The sequence below is a fragment of the Mya arenaria genome, chromosome 7 (assembly GCF_026914265.1).
Source record: "Mya arenaria isolate MELC-2E11 chromosome 7, ASM2691426v1".
NCBI lineage: Eukaryota > Metazoa > Mollusca > Bivalvia > Myida > Myidae > Mya > Mya arenaria.
Genome location: NC_069128.1, coordinates 27,825,374 through 27,839,237, shown reverse-complemented (window position 1 = coordinate 27,839,237; position 13,864 = coordinate 27,825,374). Strand labels below are relative to the sequence as shown.

At 34.0% G+C, this 13,864-nt stretch overlaps 1 protein-coding gene across 2 annotated transcripts in view; it reads left to right on the top strand.

The window, feature by feature from the left end:
- The window catches only part of LOC128241608 (solute carrier family 15 member 1-like), a 37,816-nt gene that overhangs the window by 20,684 nt on the left and 3,268 nt on the right, over positions 1 to 13,864 (top strand). For both annotated transcript variants that reach the window (XM_052958619.1, XM_052958618.1), the window contains exons 11-22: positions 394 to 477; positions 2,376 to 2,465; positions 3,951 to 3,995; positions 5,815 to 5,939; positions 7,073 to 7,154; positions 8,407 to 8,523; positions 9,438 to 9,605; positions 10,087 to 10,133; positions 11,484 to 11,627; positions 12,008 to 12,122; positions 12,379 to 12,510; positions 13,279 to 13,386. In XM_052958619.1, the coding sequence (XP_052814579.1) occupies positions 394 to 477; positions 2,376 to 2,465; positions 3,951 to 3,995; positions 5,815 to 5,939; positions 7,073 to 7,154; positions 8,407 to 8,523; positions 9,438 to 9,605; positions 10,087 to 10,133; positions 11,484 to 11,627; positions 12,008 to 12,122; positions 12,379 to 12,510; positions 13,279 to 13,386 (1,257 nt within the window). The remainder of the gene's footprint in view (positions 1 to 393; positions 478 to 2,375; positions 2,466 to 3,950; positions 3,996 to 5,814; positions 5,940 to 7,072; positions 7,155 to 8,406; positions 8,524 to 9,437; positions 9,606 to 10,086; positions 10,134 to 11,483; positions 11,628 to 12,007; positions 12,123 to 12,378; positions 12,511 to 13,278; positions 13,387 to 13,864) is intronic.

Here is a 13,864-nt window from a genome sequence, read left to right as displayed (position 1 = left end):
GTTTGACTATCAATAATCAGTTCCACTAAGTAACCAATTATAGATAGTACAATCATATTTTGACAATGCATTAGTTGTAGTTTTATTCTTGTACAATAACTTATAATCTTTAACTCTGCGGCTGTCATGTGTAGGTTTAAAGTTATTTATTGTTGTTTTTGCTTTCTTCCATATTTTTTTTATAAAACTGACTGTTACACTTCTTAACGTATGAATAAACTCAAATGAGAAAGTTGGCAAACATTTAATCAAGAGGAAAGAAGAAAAACAACACAAACAGCCAATTTCATGCCCAACTAATCAATTTTCAATTATAATTGATCATCTGAACGTCACTTTGTAACAGAATTTTTTTTGTTCTTCATACTCATCGCAAGAATGATTAATTTTCAGTCTGGTATAGTTGGAAAGTTTCAAAGAACCAAGTATGAAGAAGAACGACCACACTGGTTGTACTATGCTGATGACAAGTTTGAGGTAAAATAAAAGATCTTTAGTTTGTACATTTATTTACAATTTACATTTGCCTTAAAGCACTGGAAACTTGTACATATATCTCAGTCATTGAAATTTAACTTTTGGATGAACAAGCCCAAATTCTTATACTATTGCTTGGCATCAATATTTTTAACAAGTCCTGCTATATCAAATTCGGAATTGATATGAGCAATCCCAGAAGACATTTTTACCAGTGCAGGGCTTGCGGGCTTGTATTAATTTCAACCACTGATATCAATTGTCAGGTAATGATTATTTTCATGTTATCTCGCAAAGTAGTGATGAATATAAATGCACAAAAAATAAGGTTCAGTGCAAATAAAATATTTTTCCACAACACAAACAACCTTGATATTACTAAAATACGTTCATTGTTATTTCCACAATTTGTTGGTAATTGAAGCTATTAGTTTCCATGTTTTATTCATAAAAATAAGTGCATATGAAATTGTTATATTGTTAAGCTTTGACCTACATGTAAGTAGCATTACAACTATTTTTTGCAATCAAAAGGAGGAAATATAAGCCATTACTGGTAAGATAATTGTTGTATTTTTTCCTGACCCTATTATGCAAATGTCACTTCCCCTCTGAAAAATTAGATGTTGTAATGTGTGTTGCTTGAGCTGTGCCACAAATATAGAGTAATTATCATATGCAGTCAGAACTTGTATTATAATCATTGCTACATTTAATGTTAAGTATATAATGTCATGCTTCCAAACTTGTATTAAATATGTGTGTTTTTATTTCCAAATAATTACCCCAACTTGTTAATTAGAATGCTAGTAATTAATCACAAATATATATCTCCACTAAACTCTGTTTTAGTTTCTGATGATATAATTTAGAGTATTTACTCTGTTCTGTAATATATTCTTATATTTTTAGCAAGAATTATCCAAAAAAAACACGCTAGTACAGCATATGTTTACGTTTTTTTATTTGATCATTTTCAATTGTCTATTTGTCAGTGTTTCAAAGGAAACAAGTTGAGGTATTGTCATAGCCTTTGCGTCACTTTTGACATAGTCTTCGCTGTGTTCAATTTTTAAGCTTGGCCATAGTTCAAGATATTCAATTGAAACTGGAGACAATATGCACATACATACAGCAAGGCGGGTAACTCTGGATTTGATAATTGTTGAGTGATGCCCCTTTTTCAGAAATAAAACAGCACATGAGTGGTGTGTTTACTCTGCAGTACTCTTGTTTTGAATTTTCAAATAATTTTATTTATGAATAATTTTATTTATGAAAAATGTCCAAGCTATTGCCAAAGTTTCAGTGGACTCTTCAGGAACTTTACCCTTGGGCATAACTGAATGAATAGTTCAAGATATTCACCTGAAACTTAATACACATGTTTTCAATAATAGTTTGCATTTGTAGAAATGCCCACAACTCTTGCCTAAATACTTTAGAGTTATGTCCCTTGGCGGACTTTGCTGCACTTTTGCCCTACAGGGCTTTGTCAAGAATGAGCATACACATATTTTTGGTTTAAGACGAAAGATGTTATCTTGCACATTTTAAGAAACCTTAACTCAAAAACATGAAAACTATGCAAACAAGCCCATTAATAAAAAACAAAAAACCTGTTAAGAGGCACAATATTTATATGAAATACTACAGAAACAAGCTTAGTAGCCAAAAGTTTAAACATAAACCCAATTCAATGGCACAGGGTAAATAAGGCAAATAAAACTATATTTCAATATTACCAATAAAGCACTAGACAAATTTGAATTTGTGCTAACTGGCCCCTAAATATCTACCCATTGATAACTACATGTACATTTATATATTAGTTACAGCATTTTACCAGTACAGGGCTCATGGGCTTGTGCTAATCTCAACCACCGATTCTCTTTCAGAACTGGTTTATCGAGGACGTGAGGCGTCTGTTACGTGTACTGCTGATGTTCCTACCTCTGCCTCTTTTCTGGGCATTAAATAATCAACAGGTAAAACACAAAACTGTGTGTTTTTACTCTAGTAGTTCCTCATGAATTGTAAAAAAAAGCTGGTATTAATAAAAGTGCCCTTTTAATATCTTGAGAACTCATGGGGCAATTTCCTCGAGAATTCGAGACTGTCAACAGTCCGGTCCTTTGTTCTAAAATATCTCCAAGATATGGAATTTCTTTTAGGATTCTTGATCTTGATTCTTGATAACTGGCTCTGGATTTTATAAAGGAATCAGTATTATAAACATAAATTATATTGTCTTGTAGAACCTGGTTTTCAGATTGGAAGTCTTTCATATAAAGATTAAATATATAAACATGTTTTTAACCTTTGTTGGTACATGTGAGTTTTAACAAGCCAGAGTTGAAACTGAAAGTATGAACTTCCTTTCCATCTTTTTAGGATTTTTTTTATCTACAAGGTGGATGTTTAAATCCCCCAAACACTAGTTATTTGTCCACTGTTGTACAACTTGGGATAAAAAGTAGTTTGGTATAATTCCTATAAAGTGTATTCTAATAATTAATTTTAATTCAAGAATAATTGAAAATGTGGCTATTAAAGTAACACTGACACCAGGATTTCATATTCTGAACTCACAAGCTTTCAACTTTGGAAGTTTTACCCCAAAATACGGAAGTTTCTGTACTTCAAGAGTTTCAGTTTTTGAGGTTTTAGCCCTTTTTTGGAGGAAAACCCTTTTTTGGGTGTTTTAGTTCTTTTTTGGAGGTTTTAACCCTTTTTTGGATGTTTTAGTTCTTTTTTGGAGGTTTTAGTTCTTTTTTGGATGTTTTAGCCCTTTTTTTGGAGGAAAACTCTTTTTTTTACGTTTTAGTCCTGATTCTTCCAAACTTTCTTAATGGAAGCCCTGGAAGTACAGTCATGAGCTGTGATCGATGTACTATAGCTTTATCATGATTTATGATATACTAACTTTGTAGCAATGTTTAAGAGTGTGATATCTCAGGTAAGTTCAATAACCGACCTGATTGCCCGTGCTAACTTAAATGAGTGATTACTTTGAATTGTCTTAATAATCAAGTTGATCTTGTTTACTCTATAACTTGGCTATATCTTACAGTCATTGAAATTAGGCTTTAAGATGAACAAGCCCAAATTCATATACTATAGCTTGGCATCAAATAGCCCTGCTATATAAAATTCAGAATTTGAGCAAGCCCGGAAGACATTTTACCAGTGCAGGGCTTGCGTTAATTTCGATCACTGATCTTACCAAATATTTACCATACTTCTTTTACAAGCTTATCAGCATAATATTTTGGAAAAGTTTAAAGTTAACGATTATCTGATCTTGATGTAATGAATGAGTATGGACTTTTATCTTCAATAATTTTGATATTCATTTCCATGAATGGTTGGTAGTTGATTCCCAAATTTCCCAGCAGTTGTAAGTCCCTATACTGTTGAGATGAATAAGCTAGCATATTGCAATACCTGTATACATACATTTCTGTTTGCAGGGATCAAGGTGGACACTGCAAGCGGAACACATGGATGGCAGCATGGTAATGGTGTTGGGTTTTTTCTCAAATAATATTTGTTTTTTTCATTTAAGCTTTCACATTTAATCAAATCTGTTTTGATTAGTGAACACATTTTAACAATAGACTTTTAAAAATCAATTTATGAAATTTGGATGAGAGTGGTCAAGTAGTATATGTGTCTGCCCCTCACCCAAGAGGTTATGGGTTTCATCACCACTAGGGGTATTTTCTCATGGCCTTTCAAACTTCTCACCAGTACATGAGTACTGGTTTCAACCCAGGAAAACAGATGGATTGTGATTCTATCTGCTTTCATTACAATCAAGCTAAAACATTGTGTGTATACCACGTGATAAATTGCGTCATAAATGCTACGTCAGAAGGCAATATTTTGATGTGAAAAAAAGACTTTAAACAAAGATAACTTCACTATTTCTTCACCATTTTAAATGAAACATAGCGCAGTCTATGCAGCTCACAGGGCCCCGCCTTCGGTCTTTTACCAGAATTTGATTGAGAGTTTAGTTTCTTTAAACACTTCGACAAACCTTTTCACAATACGGTCGTCTGACGGAGCACTGTCAAAACATGATTTCGGAAACAGGTTTGTCGAAGTGTTTGATGAAACTAATGACTTTATCAAGTTTCGGTAATAATACAAATGCGGTGCTCTTTAAAAGGCATAGACTGCCCTATGTTACATTTAAAATGGTGTTGTACAAGAAAAGTTATCTTTGATTTAAGTCTTCATTTTAAGCAAAATGTTGCCTTCCGACGTAGCATATATGACGTAATTTATCATGTGGTATACACACACTGTAAAGGACACTAGTATAAACTATACTTGAAAAATCCAGAATCAAGTGTTTACTGATGTAAAAGGAAGGAGATTGCAATTTGAAAAAAAAATGTTTAAAGAATTGTTATTCTGTAAAAATGCCACTGTTTACTGACCAGATGCAGGCACTCAACCCACTACAAACCATCTTGATTCTGATACTTGACAAGATTATTAAAGTGTTCAACTTTATTATCTTTAAGTATAAATGATAAAACAAGCCCTACATTTTAAGGCATATGTGGCATACTGAATCCAAACCATATGCAAGCACTCAGCCTTCTACTCACCCTTTTTGAATTATTCCAATCCTCGACAAAGTTGTTACATCTTGTCGCCTCGAAAGAGAAAATTAATCAACATTGCCCAATATTTCAGGGCATATTTGGAACACTGAAGCCCGACCAGATACAGGCACTGAACCCACTACTGATGCTCATAATGATTGGAATACCCGACAAGATTGTCAACCCCTTTCTAGACAAGTGATAAATAGATAATAAATCACCATTTAAATGATGCCCCAAATTTTCAGGGGATATTTGGCAGACTGAAGCCAGACCAGACACAGACTCCACTTCTCATCCTTAAAACATGATTAAGTCCGTGACAAGATTGTCTTCCCCTTTCTAGACAATTGATAAAAAAATAACATTTTTTACCATTTAGATAATTCCCCAAAAATTTTCAGGGAATATTTGGCAGACTGAAGCCAGACCAGACACAGACTCCACTTCTCATCCTTAAAACATGATTAAGTCCGTGATAATCTTGTCTTCCCCTTTCTAGACAAGTGATAAAAAATAACATTTTTTACCATTTAGATAATTCCCCAAAAAATTTCAGGGAATATTTGGCAAACTGAAGCCAGACCAGACACAGACTCCACTTCTCATCCTTAAAACATGATTAAGTCCGTGACAAGATTGTCTTCCCCTTTCTAGACAAGTGATAAAAAAATTACATTTTTTACCATTTAGATAATTCCCCAAAAAATTTCAGGGCATATTTGGCAAACTGAAGCCCGACCAGATGCAGGCACTGAACCCACTACTGATCCTCATAATGATTCCGATACTTGACAAGATTGTCTACCCCTTCCTGGATAAGTGTAGGATACCCAACAGGTATGTGGCTTGTTAGCTGTTATAATCTACACATATGCTTGATCATGTTTGCTTCAGATTAACAGTGGTCAAAATTAACACAAGCCCGCAAGCCCAACACTGGAAAAATGCTTTCCGGGCTTGCTAAATTCTGGGTTTTATACAGCAGGGCTTGTTAAAAAATTTAATACCAAGCAGTAGTACAGTAAAACCACTCTATTCAGATTCAGACCACCTATGGGACTTTGAGAAAATGGTCTTAATAGCTGGGTGGTCTCATTACTGAGTTTGTGCTGATAAGGTTTGTGAATGGTCAAGTGGTGGAACTCATTAGATTTTTACTATGTACATGTACATGTTTAACTGGGTATTGGTCATATGAGGCTATAGTGAATACTATTCAAGTAGAGAAAATAAATAGAAAATTATGTCATTTATTAATTTACATCAAAACTTGTTCAAAAAATAACATGTATTAAAACAACATAGTTGCAATGTCCTGTAATTATATTTTCACAGTAAGTCTCCCCGAAAATCCAATTAAAAGCATTAAATCACTCAAAAACCCATCAATATTCTAAACGCTTTGTGTTTTTCACTCTTATGATCTTATCTTGACCTCTATTGTAAAGCGGCTACTTTTTGTCGTAAAGTGGTTGTGATTATCCTTAAACCGGGACATGTGTACTAAACTTCTTTGTTTTGCGTGTCAGCGAGGTGTGAACACAGACATGTATAGTACCTATGAACAAATTGCCTGCGTTCTCATTAACGGATCAATTTAACATGTGATAAATTAAAAGTGACTGGATTTAGTTGTCATATTACTGAATAACAGCTGGTGCCCTTTTTTCGGGGTTTATGACCATTGAATGATAGAGGAAAAAGATCGGGTTTGAAAGAAATCGGCCTCATTAGTGGGTTGGTCGTGAAAACGGGTAGGTCGCATAAAGTTTTTTTTCTGTATATGAATTTGACTTGTTCATGAATCCAAAGGACTAATTTCGATAACTAGATTTAAAAACTTTTATATATGAATGTTGGTATTTGTACATCTATGTAAGAGAAAAGTCAAGACTTGTTCAGATAAAAAAAATTGTATGCTTGTAAGTTCTGTGTTTTATGGAAAATAAACATGTATATTTTTTTTTCAGACCCCTACAGCGGATGGTTGTTGGACTTTATATCAGCTCACTTGCCTTTGTGTGTGCAGGCCTTGTGCAGATGAAGATTGATGTAGGGCACTTGTTGCTTGTCTTTTTTTTTGTGAAATAGTTGAGGTATTGCCAAAGCCTTGAAGTCGTTGTTGGCATTGTTGTTGTTGACAACTTGTAGTCCTTGTTTATGTTGGCATACAGTTTTTTAGCATGGCAATAATTTTCAAAAACTCTTCTTCGAGATGTTCAAATGAAACTTGGTACACTTGTTGCCAGAGACTATATATATGCTTATGTACAGCAAGGCTGATAACTCTGGCTTTGTTAATTGTTACCACCTTTTTAGCACACTTACTTCTGTTCGGCGGCACTTTTGCTTGCAATAAGGCTTCTTTGAGGTTGGGCCGGCGGAGGGATGCAGATACAGATGTTAGGATAGTTTCCAGATAGTACCAGAGATAAATAGAAGAATATATTTTTTAGTTCTGGATTTCACCTGAAAGTCCACCCAAATTTAGTTTAAAATCTTTAATGAAACAAGGAATGTTTTACAAGTGAATAACAATGTTATTAATTACATGATTTCATATTATCGTAGCTATTTGTCCGAGGCTAGCTGTATTGGTCTAAGCCTGTATGTCTTTTCTTCGTCTTTCGTTTGCCAAAAGTTCAAAATTTTCATCTTTCGGTTTTCATAAAGATAATTATCGTAAAATCCACCAAGAGGTTAAATACAACTGTAATATCAAACCCTACAAAGTGGTTGAAGTATTTAATAGGCTACTCTGTCATTCCAAATATGTTTAAACAAGCACAATTTTTTTTAAACAAACTACAGTCAGAAAAACGGAAAACAAAATGGCGATCTTTTAAACTAATTTTCAGCATATTTCTCATATTAGGCGAGTTTCAACAGCCAATGAAAATGGTCCATTTCTCAAGTCCTATATTGAGTGAGTTTTGTAGCCAATCAAAATGGAGGAAACTCATAAGCCGAGTTTTGTTGATATTGGCCGAGTTTGGTCAATACTGAGCGAGTTCTGGCATATATTGTCTTCAATTGTCTGGTATTGGTACCGCAAATGTCTCTGTATCTCGTCAAACACGTAAAAGTTGATTAACTATACCTCATATTGGATTGAAAGGTTACATTATTCATTGGAATGTATATAAAATTGTTGAAGCCGTTTTAATGTTGATGGAACGTGCACTTTAGCACATTAGATTTAAGGAGAAGTTTATTGATTGGATCGATAAATGTGAATAAATCATAACTATTGTGAAATAAATTATGTTGCTGTAGGACTGAATATATTTTTTCTATTCCTCAGAAAGCTGAAGACCCTGCGCTGGGGGCTGGCCAGACAGGAATTACCTTCCTTAACACTTTGCCTTGTAATGTGAAAGTGACCTCCCCTTTTTACGAAGGAAATGTCCTCAGTTTACAGGTAAGTGGGGCTGGTATTACTGGCTTGTGTTTACTTAGAAGCAGGGTCAACTAAAAGAAACGTCCAAATAAATGCATATGAAAAAAATCAAAAAATTGATGAAAAAATGTTTTTAATTCAAGATATCTGTAGTATTTTTTTTTTAAGTTTAAAATATTCACTATGAAGCTTTATGAATATGGCTCCAGGGACAGGAAATTTACACATCTTTTAACACTGAGCCTTGTACAGTGAAAGTGATCTCCACTGTGCACAAAGTGAATGTCCGCCGTTTACAGGTATGTTAAGTAATACCCCTTATGGCTTAATACACATGCCCTAGCTTATGCCAGGAGCCTGTTTCATCAAGAACCCTTCGAGTGATTCCATACCTAGGAGTGAGTGCAGAACTGTTTTAAGATGCACTCTTACTCCCTTATAAGATGAACCACAACTAATAAAATTGTTTTGATTTATTAAAAAGGATGAATTAATTAAAAAAAAAGTTTTTTATGAAGGATACCATTTATTATTTGAAAGAAAGGTGCATAAAACACCAAATTTAAACCTTATGAGATGATCGTTGATCACTAAATCTTTTAATACCCACCAGTCATTTAATATTTGTGCGTTATACCACAACAGGCCTGACTGGGACTATAGGGTAAAAGTGTGATCTATGAGCGAGTGTTCAGCTTTATAAATCACTTAAACTTAACATAACCTTAAAATTTCTGATGAGTGATTTCCTAAAAAGGCCTGACTGGGACTACTGGTATATGGTGAATGTGGAAACTGTAAGCGACCGTTCAACTCACTTAAAACTAACCATGACCCTACAATTTCAAATGAGTGATTTACTTGACAGGCCTAAATGTGGAAGCTAAGAGCCAGCATTCACATAAAACATATATAACTGAATTATGCAATTTCAGATGAGTGATTTCCTAGACAGACCTGATGGCCACTACAGGGTGAAAGTAGAATCGTTGTGTGGTAAAACTGATTCCAAAAAAGTGGAACAAGTATTCAACTTTGCTGATAAGTCATCCTACAGGGTGATCGTGTACGAGACTGAGGATAAAGCATTGAAAATTGGACAGGTGCAATATTGTTATCAAGTTAATAAGTATGTATACAACTAATATCTTCGTTCTCTGAATTCTAACTCCCAAATAAGCAGTTCCACAATAACTACAATTGTTTTAATTTACTGAAAAGGATGATTTTTTTTTACCGTGTTTAATTTGAAAGAAAGTTCCAGAAAACTCAGTATTTCTATCTTATGAGATTATAGTTGATCACTGTAAATCTTTAAGGACCCACCAGTCATTTTATATTCGTGCGTTCAACTATTAAATACACGGTTACAATCTTATTATTTGTTTGTAATACATGACATTGTGTATTTATTGACTCTAAGTACCAGTATTATTTTAATGAATTTAAATCAATCTTTTCTTCAATTTTGCTAGTACTTGTCTTAACAAGGTATTTGGGTATGAGTATCCATTAATACAGCTAAAATCTTCTTAAAACAAACTCGAAAGATTATATTTTATCTTTCTTTTGTGTTTGTTACAGTTCCCAGACCAAAGATCAAAACCAAAAAATGGAGATTCTGCACTAAGGTACATTTACGATGTGGTTTTATGTTTCAATATACTATATTATTTCAAATAAACCCCTGACTAAAAACGTATGAGTCATAACAACTTGATCAGTGAATGATGCAGGGAGGTGATTTGTCCACGGATGTTAAGAGGATCTAATGGCTTTTGGGACCCCCCCCCCCCCCAAAAAAAAAAAATATATATATATATAAATAAAAAAAATGAAAAAAAAATACATGTATATTTTTTTATCTGATTAAAAAAGTTATCTCATACATTGTGGTTGTAACTTTATTGGTAGTTAGAATTCAAACTCCAGTGTGCCTCAAATTTGGAATTCAGGAGAGCCCTTTAAAGAGCTTCCCCTAGACCCCCAAAGTGCCCCAATTGCCGAAATGGTTTCAGCCCTTCCGCTGCCAGGTATATCACATCTCTGATGTTGGAGGTTTTGAGACTTAAACTCAAAGCAATGTTGATTTCAAGGTCATAGCAAACCACTTTGTTTATACCGCCACTATGTGGTGGTGGTGACTATAAAGAAATCACCTTTTCCCATCTCTCTGTCCATACGTCCATTTGTCCGTTCTTGGACAGCCGGTAAAAGTATAATTTTCTCCATTACTCCATAAAAATTACCTTATTGGGGTATTTACTTCAATCTTAATACACATATTAACTCTGTTGATGAGTAGTGTTGTGCCAAAGAAAAACTATTTTGTGTATGGTTTGTTTAGAGTCTTGTTCTTTTATATCTCTCCATAACTCCATATGTTTTGAGGTATTGACTTCTAACACATTGACTGTTTGGAGGTGAAGTGCTGTGCAAAAGCATGGTGTTTTTAGAGTTATTACCCTATTACCCTGCTATTGTAATCATACTTTCATTTACTGGAACAAGTCTATTTTTCTTCATATCTCCATATGTTTTTGGTGTATTGTTTTTTACATCATTCATTTATTTACTGTTTAAAGGAGAAGTGATATGCAAAAGAAACATTTTTTTTTGTATAATATAATTATAGTCAAAAATAAATTGCCTGTTTTTTTTTTACTTCAATCTATTTATAAGGTTTTTGAGGTCAACTTGATAAAAAACTTAGCTATGCTTTTAAAAACTGGAGAAAAAAATCATGCCTTATTTAACAGATGCTATAGTTATTATTTCTATACAGCAGAATGCAAAACAATAACCTTTATTGATGCTTTCTCACTGACATAAGGAACATACATCACTCCCAGTGATACTTCTTATTTCAAGGTGGTATAGTGGGGATATTAATCACATCCAGAGATAGCAATTGTTTTTAACTGACTTGAAAAAAGTTGTGATTGATGGGAAAAATGTATATGTGTGTGTTTTTTTTTCAGCATATTTTCAACAACAGACGTTATAGTAAATCATATCTCATTGATTACCAACACGAGGGATAATCTTCAGTATGGAAAAATGGGCGTCATTTACAACATCTCTCAGTACAATGTCTCTGAATTTTTTACCATGGAACCTTCAAAGTAAGTTACAAATATAGGTTTTCTTATTTTTCGACTTTTTAGTGAAATATCATTTGAATATTTTCACTGCTGTTATTTCACTTGCATGAACATAACATTTTTGATATTTTCACTGCTGTTACACATCTTGGTTTCTGAATTGTTGAGTATTATTATCATTGTGTTAACTACTTTGGAATTTAACCATCAGATGTGGCTACAAGTACAAAACAAACTTGTATAAAATTGAATAAGAATTTAAAGGTAGCAAATTGAATAAGAATTTAAAGGTAGCAAGTTACTTGATTCTGAGACAAGATACCTCATAAAAGATATGTCACTTTTTCCTTCACACTTCTTGTTGACAAAGTCACAAATTTATATTTCCTCTCAATCTTCAGGTACGGCATATTCGTGCCAGACCTTGTTAATGACAAGTGGATCAACATGGGTATCAGTGTACAACTGAACTCAGGGGGCGTCTACACAGTATTTATATCCGGAAATGAGAAAAATGTACGTGTTATTTGTTTATGTTTCTTTGCCTTTCTAATATTTAATTCACCTATAAATATTCCACAAAGATTTATAGTTTTCTATCTTCATCTTTTTCCATTGTAATGTATTAAATTAATGTTCCCTCTAAATCCCTTGACAAAGAAATGCATGTAGACTTTGTTTACAGACTCAATAATCACTGGGCTGTTTTCAAAAAGCAATTATCACAATTGTCACACACATGTCATTGCATACATTACTCTTTTTCTTTCAGATGTCATTGACACTGTATGTTGACCTCAAAGAAAACACAGTGTCCATGCTTTGGCTAGTGCCCCAGTATATTCTCATCACAGTGGGCGAGGTCCTCTTCTCAGTAGCAGGGATTTCATTCGCTTACTCTCAGGTTCGTTATTTTAAAGCTGCTCCTAGCTTTATAAGAAAAAAGTCTTTATAAGGAAATACAGTGTCCATGTTATGGCTAGCTCCTCCAAGCATTCTCATTACAGTGGGCTAAGTTCTCTTCTCAGTAGCAGGGATTTCATTTGCTTACTTTAAGGTTGGTTAGTTTAGAAAATTCTTTTCCCTCTTTTTCCAAGAAATAAGTCTGTATAAGGAAACACAGTGTTCATGCTATGACTAGTTCCTCAGTGCATTCTTATCAATGTGGAGTAGGTCATATTTTTGGTTGGCAGGGCCTTTATTTGTATATTCAGTATATTATGTATATATAACAGTATGACAGCTCTTGTTTCTATGGCAGGACTTTATTTTGATGATTTCCAGCGTTATGTTCATTTTTACAAGGCCTATCCTTTTGGCTTCATTAATTGTGAAGTTATGCTCATAGGCAGACTGAGAAAACTGATATGTGTTGCATCTGCTTACGCTGCCCTTAATTTCAGAGTTACACTTTGCCTTGGGGCTGTATAACAAGGCCTTGATAACAGGGACATGTTACAGGGCCTGTATTACAGGGACATATTATAGGGCCTGTATTTAAGTGAAATTTTCAACTTAGTGTTTGACTGTTGACACTTTTCTTCATTTTTTCTTCCAAAATAGCCAATTTCTCAAAATCCTTGTTGGATAAAAAAAATATGACAAGTAAATAAAAATGTTTTATTTTTTTCATACTCTGAAACAAAAGTACACCATGCTTTTATCATTTCAGGCCCCTAACTCAATGAAATCAGTGGTCCAAGCCATGTGGTTATCCACTACAGCCCTGGGGGATCTGGTGGTCATCATTGTGGCCAACATACATGCAATACCATCTCAGGTAAGAACTGTATTCCTTTTCAATTGCCTTGATGTGATTGTCGGCGTTGGTTTGAAACTTGGCCATAACTCAAAACTCGTTCAACACCTTATACCATTTCCAATAAGAAGCGTATTCATTTGACGGTTGTCTTTTTAAAAAAACTAAAATCAAGGTATTGCGAGTGCTTCGGTTTCATCATCAGCGGTGTGGTGTCAGTTTGTAAAAACTCTTACCTCGACCATTTCTCAAAATCTGTTCAGGATATTCAAATGAAACTTGGTATGCATGCAGCAAGTGACAACACGCAAGTGCTAAAATTCCGGCTTTAAAACATGTTGGGTTATGCCCCTTTTTGTACTGAAAAAACCCGACAGACACATGTTTGCATTGTTTTGATTGTTGTATGAAAATATTTGAATACAAACCCATTTGCTGAAAAAATGATTTAGCCTGGAAATTGTTAATAGGTGACAAAAATTATAACCTTTTGGAACAT